This window comes from Vidua macroura, unplaced genomic scaffold (assembly GCF_024509145.1).
Source record: "Vidua macroura isolate BioBank_ID:100142 unplaced genomic scaffold, ASM2450914v1 whyUn_scaffold_228, whole genome shotgun sequence".
Classification (NCBI taxonomy): Eukaryota; Metazoa; Chordata; class Aves; order Passeriformes; family Viduidae; genus Vidua; species Vidua macroura.
Window position 1 is genome coordinate 39,597 of NW_026530596.1, and position 9,989 is coordinate 49,585.

General features: G+C 65.4%; 2 protein-coding genes across 2 annotated transcripts; both read right to left on the reverse strand.

Moving 5' to 3' along the window:
* Window positions 1–12: 12 nt before the first annotated feature.
* Window positions 13–3,499, reverse strand: LOC128802955 (synapsin-1-like). Its single transcript, XM_053969516.1, has 5 exons — window positions 3,318–3,499; window positions 2,575–2,632; window positions 1,714–1,886; window positions 559–716; window positions 13–29 (listed from the first exon to the last, which is right to left on the reverse strand). The coding sequence occupies exons 1-5, from the start codon at window positions 3,491–3,493 to the stop codon at window positions 13–15; spliced, it is 582 nt and encodes a 193-aa protein (XP_053825491.1). The 5' UTR covers window positions 3,494–3,499.
* Window positions 3,500–4,405: 906 nt separating this feature from the next.
* CFP (complement factor properdin) lies at window positions 4,406–9,206 on the reverse strand (the record flags this gene model as incomplete). Its single annotated transcript, XM_053969517.1, has 8 exons — window positions 4,406–4,428; window positions 4,554–4,692; window positions 5,120–5,270; window positions 5,583–5,694; window positions 6,678–6,875; window positions 7,585–7,757; window positions 8,419–8,605; window positions 9,027–9,206. Coding segments are annotated over 8 exons (1,163 nt in total), but the record flags the coding sequence as incomplete, so codon positions are not given.
* Between the last annotated feature and the right edge of the window lie 783 nt (window positions 9,207–9,989).

Genomic DNA, 9,989 nt, shown 5'->3' on the forward strand with positions numbered 1-9,989 from the left:
AGTGGAAAGGCCTCATGGCCCAGTTCCCGCTGCAGCCGAGCCAACTGGGCAAACTGGGAGCACTGGGAATGTCAAGGGCCGGCCCAGCGCCCTGCCCAGTGCTCCCAGTCTCCTCCAGTATCGCTCCCAGTTCTCTCCCAGTCCCTCCCAGTGCTCCCAGTCCCCCCAAATCCCCTCCCAGACCCTCCCAGTCCATCCCATTCCCCCTCCCAATCTCTCCCAGTCCCTCCTCAACTCCCCCAGTTCCCTCCCAGTTTCTCCCCAGTTCATCCCAGTCCCCCTCAAATCCTCCCCCAGTCCCCCCCAGTCCCCCCCAGTCCCTCCCAGTGCCTCTTAAATCCCCTCCCAGTTCCTTCCAGTGCTCCCAGTGCTCCCAGTGCCTCCCAAATCTCCTCCCAGTCCCCCCCAAATCCTCTCCCAGTGCTCCCAGTCTCTCCCAGTCCATCCCAGTCCCTCCCAATCCCCCCCAAATCCTCTCCCAGTGTTCCCAGTGCTCCCAGTCCCTCCCAGTCCCCCCCAAATCCCCTCCCAGTCCCTCCCAGTGCTCCCAGTACCCACGCACCAGGCAGGGGGCGTGGCTGAAGCCGTACACGGTGGGGAGGGGGTCGCTGCCGGGGACCCCCCCCAGGTGCAATCCCACCAGGAGCCTGCGGGGGGCGCCCCCCGCCCCCCCCTCGGGCTCCTCCCGCACCAGCACAAAATCGGGGCGCACCCTCCTGGGGGGGGAGGGGATGGGGGGGGTTCAGGGGGGTCCCCAAATTCCCCCCAGCCCCCCCTCAAAATCCCCACCTCAAAATTCAACAAAAATATTTTTAAAAATGAGATTTTACCCCCAAAATTTTGGTTTTTCACTTCAAATTTGGGGGTAAAAGCCCCCCCACCCCCGCACCCCAAAATTTGGAATTTGTGCCCCCAAAACCGACCCGACCCCCCCCAAAAAAAAAATCCCGCCCCCCTCCCCCCACCTCAAAATTCAACCCCTAAAATTTAAAAATTAAAAAAAAAAAAAAAAATCCATGCAAAAATGAGATTTTTTTTTCCCCCAAAATTTTGAATTTGGGGGTGAAATCCCTCCCCCCCTCTCCCACCCCGCACCCCAAAATTTGTGCCCCAAAACCGCCCCAAACCCCAAAATTTCTTCCTGCACCCCCAAAATGTGAGGCTGGCCCTGCTCCAAACAGCCCCAAAATCCTCCCCAACCCCCCCGATCTTCCTTTGAACCCCCAAATTCACACCCAGAACCCCAAATTCGGCCCCAAAAATTGAGCAGGGAGCCCCAAAAGTGAGAGGTGAAGACCCAGCACCCCAAAATAAGGAGGGAACCCAAATTCCACCCCAAAAAGGAGGGGGAACCTCAAATTCAGCCCCAATTTGAGGGGGGAAGACCCAGCACCCCAATTTTAAACCCCAAAATAGGGGGGGAGACCCCAAATTCCACCCCAAAATAAGGGAGGTGACGCCAAAGTCACCCAAAAAAAAAAAGGGGGGGACCCCAAATTCAGCCCTAAACTGAGGAGGGGACCCCAAATTCTGCCCCAAAATTGAGGAGGGAACCCCAAACTTAAGGCGGGAACCCCAAATTCCACCCCAAAAGAAAGGAGGGGACCCCAAATTCAGCCCCAAAATTGAGTGGGGGCACACCCAGCACCCCAGAATTAAGGAGGGGACCCCAAATTCCACCCCAAAAAGGGGGGGGGGGACCCCAAGTCGTACCTGGAGCCCCCCCGGGGGGGGTCGATGGTGACGCTGAGGGCGCCGTGGGTGGAGGCGGCCAAGGAGAGCTCCGAGAACTGGGCCTGGGGGACCCCAAAATCCAGGGGGGGACACCCCAAAAACCGCCTGGGGCCCCCCAAAACCTCCTGGGATCCCTCAGTCCCGCCCCAAAGCTGGCCGGAGCCCCGAGTTGGGTCAAAAAAAAGAGATTTTCAGTCAAAATTCCAACCCCGGGGGGGTTTGGGGGGTTCAAAATTCCCTAAAATTTAACAGGGCACCCCCAAAATTTCGGCTGTTCCCCCCCCAAAAATTTGTACTGAACCCCCAGATTGGATGGAGGAATTGGGGGGGTTTAGGAACCCGGACCCCAAAATCTCCAAGGAACCTCAAAAATCTTTGAATTGGGACAAGAAATGATTTTGGGGCACCTCAAAGTTTCCCTCAAGGGACCCCCAAAATTTCTCTCAGGGGACCCCAAATCCTCCCTAAACCTGAACCCCAAAACTGGGGAGGTTCCGAGCACCCCAAAATTTGGGCCAGGCCCCAAAATCCAGGGAAATCCCAAATGCAGAACCCCCAAAATCTCCCAGAATCCCCCCAAAACCCACCCGAACCCCAAAATCTGGGAGGGGACCCCAAAATCCAGGGAGAACCCCAAAATCTGGGATGGACCCCAAAGCATCCAGAGACCCCCAAATTTTAGGGGCGACCCCAAAACCGATGCATCAAAATCTGGGGGGGGGTCCTCAAAGTATGAGAGACCCCAAATTTTTTTGAGGCGGGGGTCCCAAAATCAGAGAGGGGAGACCCCGAATTTTTAGGGGGACCCCAAATTTCAAGGGGGGGGTCCCCAAAACTCACCTGCTCCACCCTCAGCTCCACGTCCCCGTGCACGGATTTGCCCTTGAAGGGTTTCACCCTGGGGGGGGAACCCCAAAATTGGAGAGAGACCCCCCCCCAAAATTTCCATCCCCCACCCCCAAATCAATCCCCACCCCCACCCAAATTAAAGCTCCACAGGTGGCCCCCAAAAATCTGAGACCCCCCCGAAAATCTGAGACCCCCCCCCGAAAATCTGAGACCCCCCAAAAATCTGAGACCCCCCCCCAGAAAAATCACTCCCTCCCCAGAGCTGGGGGGTCCCAAAGGAATTTGGGGAGGGGGGGCATTGGGGGAGGGTCCCAGGATGGGAATTTGGGGGTCCCAAGGTGAAGGAATTTGAGGAGGGGGGGTCCCATGAGGGGAAATTTGGGGGGGGTCCCATGAGGGGGATTTTGGGAGGGGGGGTCCCATGAGGGGGATTTTGGGGGGGGGGGGTCCCATGAGGGAATTTTGGGAGGGGGGGGGTCCCATGAAGGGATTTTGGGAGGGTCCCAAGGTGAAGGGAATTCGGGGGGGTCCCATGAGGGGATTTTGGGGGGGGGTCCCATGAAGGGATTTTGGGGGGGGGGTCCCATGAAGGGATTTTGGTGGGGGGGGGTACCATGAGGGGATTTTGGGGGGGGGGGGGGTCCCATGGAGGGGATTTTGGGGGGGGGGCCCATGAAGGGATTTTGGGTGGGGAGTCCATGAGGGGATTTTTGGGGGGGGGTCCCCGTACGTACCAGTCCGTGCCGGGGGGGGCGATCACGAGCAGCAGCGGCGCCGTGGGGGGAGGGGTCCGGGGGGGTCTCCCCGCCCCTCCCCAGCTGGGGGGGGGTCCCCGCCCATCCCCCCCATCCCCCCATCCCCCCCCCGCCAGGAAATTCCCGTCCGAGAGGCGGCGCCGCAGGAAATCCATCACGGGGGGGGGGGACGGGGGGACACCTGGGGGGTCCTGGGGTCACCTGGGGGTCACTTTGAGGGGGGGGGGTCACCGGAGGGGGGGGGCACTTTGGGGGCCCAGGGGGAATTTGGGGGGTCCTGAGGGGGGGTTCAGAGGCTGGGGGAGGGGCAGGGCTATGAGGGGGTGTCCCTATAGGGGAGATGGGATCAATCCTGCAGCTGTGGGGAGGGGGCTCGTGGGGAGGGGGTTTATGGGGGGGAGGGTCCCCCGGGAAACGCTGCTCTATGAGGGGGGGGGGGGGCGGCCGGGCCTTATAGGGGAGGGGGCGATAGGGGAAGGAGCTATAGGGGAGGGGGCTAGAGGGAGGGGTCTCTAGGGGAGGGGGATGGAGCAATAGGGGAAGGGGTCTCTGGGGAGGGGTCTGGGGGTCTGGGGATGGAGCTTCAGGGGCAGGGGCTACAGGGGAGGGGTCTCTGGGGGAAGGGGAGGGGTCTCTGGGGGACGGAGCTATAGGGGAAGGGTCCCTGGGGAGGGGTCCGTAAGGGAGGGAACTGCAGGGGATGGGGATGGAGCTGTAGGGGAGGGGTCTCTGGGGGATGGGGAGGGGTCTCGGGGGGATGGGGAGGGGTCTCACGGGGATGGGGAGGGGTCTCTGGGGGATGGGGAGGGGGTCTCTGGGGATGGGGAGGGGGGCGGCGGGGCCGGAGCCGCTGCCGGGAGGTTCCGGGGGGGGCCCCGGGACCCCTCCGGGCTGAGCCCCCCGGCGGATGCGCCCCCAAATCCTCCCCTGAAATCCTCCCCGACAGCCCCAGCCCCCCAAAATCCTCCCCAAAATCCTCCCCGGGCGGCCCCGCCCCGTCCCCGTCACTTCCGGCCACGCCCCGGCCACGCCCTGTGAGTGATGGTGGTGGTTCTTTCAGTGTGACGTCACGTCAGCCCCACCTCTGGTTCTGCAGAAATGGGCGGGGTTTGGAGGGGTGTGGTTCGTGACGTCATCGCGCGCGGAGGTCGCCGGAATCTGCGGGCGGCCCCGCCCCCACCGGGGTCCCCCTTCCCCTCCCCCCCCCCCCGTCACCGCCCCTCCCCCACAGGCGCCGGAGCCGTTTCGATGCTGGGATTTTATTGGGGGGAGGGGCCGGGGGGGTTTTGGGGTCAATCCGGGCGGGTTTGGGGTCCCGGGGGGGTCCCACGAGGTCACCGAGAGTCTCCTTCCTCTGGGGGGGGGGGAGGGGGAGGTCAAAAAGGGACCCTGCCCCTCCCCCCCCCCGGCGACCAACACCCCCCTCCCCCCCACCAGAGCCTCCCTCTGCCCCTCCCCCCCCCGGGAATTCCCTCTGCCCCTCCCCCCCCCCCGGGGATTCCCTCTGCCCCTCCCCCCCCCCCGGGGATTCCCTCTGCCCCTCCCCCCCCAGGGTAATCCCTGCCCCTCCCCCCCCGGGGATTCCCTCTGCCCCTCCCCCCCCATGGTACTCCCTGCCCCTCCCCCCCCCGGGGGATTCCCTCTGCCCCTCCCCCCCCCGGAACTCCCTCACGCCCCTCCCATTTTCCCATTTCCCCCGCCCCTCCCCCACCATGGAACCCATCCTGCCCCTCCCCCCCCAGGGGGATTCCCCCTCCCCCCCCCGCCCCTCCCCCGCTGACCCTCGTGCTGGGGCAGCCCCGGACGTTCCGGCACGGCCGCGTCTCCTCCAGGCGGAGGCGCTGTCCGAGCAGGGGGGTGCAGAGCGGCCGCGCCGCCCCCCAGAACCAGACCCGGGAGCTGCCGGCAGAGCCCACGTTGGGCACCGTGGGGCTGGGAGGGGATCGATGGGGGGGGTGGGGGGTCAGATCTGCCCCACAGAGACCCCACAGAGACCCCACAGAGACCCCCCCCGGCCCCACAGAGACCCCACAGAGCCAGAGAGACCCCACAGAGACCCCCCGGCTGCACAGATCCCTCAGCCCCATAAACCCCCCCCAGCCCCACAACCCCCCCAGCCCCACAGACCCCCCAGCCCCATAACCCCCCCCCAGCCCCACAGATCCCCCTCAGCCCCACAGACCCCCCAGCCCCACAGACCCCCCAGCCCCACAGACCCCCAGCCCCACACCCCCCGCCCCTCACGGGTAGTCGGGCAGCACGGGCCGGCACTCGCGGCTGCGGCTCCGGGTGGGGCTGCTCCCACAGGGGGGGGTGCAGAGCCCCCAGTGGCTCCAGTCTGACCAGTTCCCGGGCACTGGGGGGGGCGGGGCAGCGTCACCCCCCGACCCCACAGCGCCCCATAGGGCAGGGGGGCTCTGTGGGGTGGCTGAGGGTGCCCCTGTCAGGGTCTATGGGGCAGCTATGGGGCTTCAAATAGGATTTATGGGGCAGCTGTGGGGCAGCTATGGGGCTTCAAACAGGATCTATGGGGCGGTTGTGGGGCACGGCAGCTTTAGGGGGTCCCAACACAATCTATGGGGCAGCTCTAGGGCTCCCAGCAGGAGTTCTAGGGCAGCCGTGTGGCATCTATGGGGCAATGTTGGGCTATAGGGCTCCAATGAGAGCTCTGGGGCAGCTATGGGGCAGTTCTGGGGTTCCCCCAGGATCTATGGGGCAGCCATGGGGCAGCTGTGGGGTGCTATAGGCTCTCAGCAGGATCTGTAGGGCAGCTGTGGGGAGGTTTGGGGGTCCCCCGGCTCTGTGGGGTATCTCTGGGGTAGCTCTGCGGGGCAGCCATGGGGAGGTTTTGGGGCCCATGGGGAGGTTGTGGGGTTTGCCAGGATCTGTGGGGTGGCTCTGAGAAGGTTATGGGGCCCATGGGGATGTTTTGGGGCCCATGGGGTGGCTGTGGGGCCCATTGGAAGGTTGTAGGTTTTGCCAGGATCTGTGGGGCAGCCGTGGTGAGGTTGTGGGGTCCGTGGGGAGGTTGTGGGGCAGCTCTGGGGAGATTTGAGGCCCATGGGGCAGCTGTGGGGTTTGCCAGATCCGTGGGGTTTGCCAGGATCCGTGGGGCAGCTCTGGGGAGGCTGTGGGGCCCATGGGGAAGTTGTGGGGCAGCTCTGGGGAGGCTGTGGGGCCCATGGGGCAGCTATGGGGTTTGCCAGGATCCGTGGGGCAGCTCTGGGGAGGTTGTGGGGCAGCTCTGGGGAGGCTGTGGGGCCCATGGGAGGTTGTGGGGCAGCTCTAGGGAGGCTGGGGGTTTGCCAGGATCCGTGGGGCCCGTGGGGCAGCACTCACTGACGCAGTTCTGCAGGCTGTAGCACGCCCGCAGCTCGATGCTGCTGCCCTGCGCCGTGGGGCAGGCGGCGCCCCCCGGGCTGTGCCCCACACATTCCCGCGTGCGCCGCTGCTGCCCCACGGCCTTGCGGCAGCTGATGTCGCCCCAGGGCCGCAGGCAGGGGCTCCAGGGGCTCCAGGGACCCCAGTGCACCGGGACTGGGGGGAGAGGGGCGTCAGTGGGGCTGGGGACAGCCAGGACAGCCAGGGACAGCCAGGGGCTGGGGGCTCCTTTCCCTTTCCTTTTTCCCTTTCCTTTTTCCCTTTCCTTTTTCCCTTTCCTTTTCCCCTTTTCCTTTGCTTTTCCCCTTTTCTTTTTTCCCCTTTCCTTTCCTTTTCCTCTTCCATTTTCCTTTTTTACTTTCCTTTTCGTTTCCATTTTCTCTTTTTCTTTCGCATCTCACTCTCCTTTTCCCTTTTTAATTTCTTGTTTCTTTTTCCTTTCCCCTTCTCCTTTCATTTTCCCTTTCAACTTTCCTTTTTCTTCCTTTTCCTTTCCTTCTTCCCTTTCCCTTTCTCTTTTTCCTTTTTCGTGTTCACATTTCCTTTTTTTCACTTCTCCCTTTTCCCTTTCCCCTTTATTTTTCATTTTCCCTTTCCTTTTTCCTTTCCCCTTCTCCCTTTTCCTTCCTCTTTCCCTCCCTTCCCTTCCTCAAGCCCCGCCCACACCAAAACCACGCCCTCACACCGCCCCAATTCCAGCCCCACCCACCAGACCACGCCCCCACCTTTAACCCCACCCTGCCTCACAAAACCACGCCCACACCCCTTTAAACCCCGCCCGCACGACCACCGCCGACCACACCCCATTAAGCTCCTTCCCCAGCCACACCCCTTTAAACCCGCCCCTTTAGGCCCCGCCCCTCACCTGGGCAGGGGTCTCGGGGCCCGCAGACCCCCCGCCGGCTCTCGGGCCCCTCACAGCCCCTCCCCCCGTATTTTGGGGAGGGGGCGTCGCAGGCGCGGCGCTGACGACCCCGCCCAGGCCGCACGTGACCGGGCAGGGCGTGGCCGGAGACCACGCCCCCCACGCGCCGTCCACTGTGGGGGGAGGGGAGGGGTCAGCGCGGGCCACGAGACCCCCTCCCCTCCCCCCCCCCAGGCTGGGGAATTGGGGGGGTCCCGGAGGTCGGGAAGGATTTTGGGGGGCCCCGAGGGGTCTGGGGGGGTTCCAGGGGAGCTCTGGGAGGGTCTCGAGGGGTCCTGGGGGGGGTCTCAGTGGTTCCAGGGGGTTCTTGAGGGGGTCTCGAGAGGTCCTGAGAGTATTGGGGGGTCCCGAGGGGGTTCCTGGAGGGTCCTGGGAGGGTCTCAAGGGGTACCAGGGGAGTTTGGGGTGGTCCAGGGTGGTCGCAGTGGTGTTCCGGGGGTCCCCCAGGGGGTTCTGGGGGGTCCTGGGTGGATCTGGAGGGGTCTCGAGGAGACCTTGGGGGTCCTGGAGGGGTCTCAGGGAGTTCCGGGGGGGGGGGGGTTCCCGGGGGTCTCAAGGAAATCTGGGGGAGTTCCGGGGGTCTCAGGGGGGACCCGGTGTCTCGGGGAGTTCCGGGGGTGGTCCCGGGGGGGTCTCAGGGGGGTCCCGGGGGTCTCAGAGAGTTCCGGGGAGGTCTCGGGGAGTTCCGGGGGGGGTCCCGGGGGTCTCGGGGAGTTCCGGGGGGGGTCCCGGGGGTCTCGGCAGTTCCCGGGGGGGTGGTCCCGGGGGTCTCACCGGGGCAGGGCGGCAGCCCCGGGCAGGGCTCGCTGTGGGTGTCGCTGCCGGGGCAGGGGGCTCCGGGGGGGTCCCGCGATGGCTCCGGGGAATCGCAGAGGCGGCGGCGGCTCCGCCCCCGCGCCCGACCCCCGGCACGAGCCCGAGCAGGGACCCCACGGCCCCCACGGGCCCCACGCGCCCGCCACTGCGGGGGGAGGGGGCAATGGCAGCCCCTCCCCCACCTTTACACCCCTCCCCAGGACCCCCCTCCCCTCCCCCCAGGGCTCCCCTTCTGCCCCTCCCCAAATGTTCTCTTCACCCCTCCCCCGCCCCCAGTGCTCCACTTCTGCCCCTCCCCCACCTTCCCACCTTCCCCCCCCTCCCAAATCTCTCATGGGGGTCCTGGGGGGGGGTCTCCCCCTCCCCCACCTTCACCCCACCCACCCCTCCCCCCCCTAAATCTCCCTCTTCCCCCCTCCCCTCCCCCACCCTCCCACCGCCCCTCCCCCACCTTCACACCCCCCCCCCCCGCCCCTCCCCCCAAAAAAATCTCCCTCTTCCCCCTCCCCACCCCCACCTCCCCCCCCGCCCCCTCCCCCCCCCTCCGGTGCGGCCCCTCCCCTCACCGGGGCACGCGGCCGTTGTCCCCCGGCAGCCCCGCGTGTCCTCGCCGGCCCCGGGCCCGCAGGAGCCCCCCGCACTGGGGGGGCGGGCTGGAGCAGCTGCGGTGGCGCCGCTGGGACCCCCCCCCCCGCAGGTGACCGAGCAGAGCCCCCAGGGCGACCACGGGCTCCACCCCCCCGCGACTGCGGGGACAGCGCGGGGACGTCACCCCGTGTGTCCCCAAATCCCACGGTGGGCACCTCACTTGTCCCCAAATCCCCCCCCACAGTGTCCCCAAATCCCACGGTGGCACCTCATTGTCCCTAATCCCACAGTGTCATCTCACTGTCCCCAAATCCCAGTGCCACTGCGTGTCCCCAAATCCCCCCCGTGTCCCCAAATCCCATGGTGGCACCTCACTGTCCCCAAATCCCCCCCTGTGTCCCCAAATCCCACAGTGGCACCCCACGTCCCCAAATCCCAGTGCCACTGTGTGTCCCCCAAATCCCCCCCCGTGTCCCCAAATCCCACAGTGGCACCCCACGTCCCCAAATCCCCAGTGCCACTGTGTGTCCCCAAATCCCCCCCCCCCACCCCGTGTCCCCAAATCCCACGGTGGCACCCTCGTTGTCCCCAAATCCCCCCCCAGTGTCCCCAATCCCAGTGTCACCTCACTGTCCCCAGTCCCAAAGTGTCACCGTGTGTCCCCAAATCCCCCCCGTGTCCCCAGTCCCACAGTGGCACCTCATTGTTCCCAAACTCCCCCCAAAAATTGTCCCCAAATCCCCCTGTTGTCACCCCCCTGTCCCCAAATGCTCCGTGTCCCCAGGTGTCACCAGTGTCACCCCCTGGGGCTTCATTGTCCCCAGATGTCCCCTGTGTGGTGTCACCCCGGTGTCCCCAAATCCCACAGTGTCCACCCCCGTGTCCCCAGATCCCCCCCCCCCCGTGTCACCCCCAGGGTCTCCATGTCCCCCCATCCCCAG

Coding starts and splice junctions, on each gene's coding strand:
- LOC128802955 (XM_053969516.1), bottom strand. CDS start 3,493: ATGGATTTCCTGCGGCGCCGCCTCTCGGACGGGAATTTCCTGGCGGGG. Junction 1,887..2,574: donor TGGAGCTGAGGGTGGAGCAG/GTGAGTTTTGGG, acceptor GGCTCCGGCCAG/CTTTGGGGCGGGACTGAGGG. Junction 717..1,713: donor CCCCCCCGGGGGGGCTCCAG/GTACGACTTGGG, acceptor CTCCCCCCCCAG/GAGGGTGCGCCCCGATTTTG.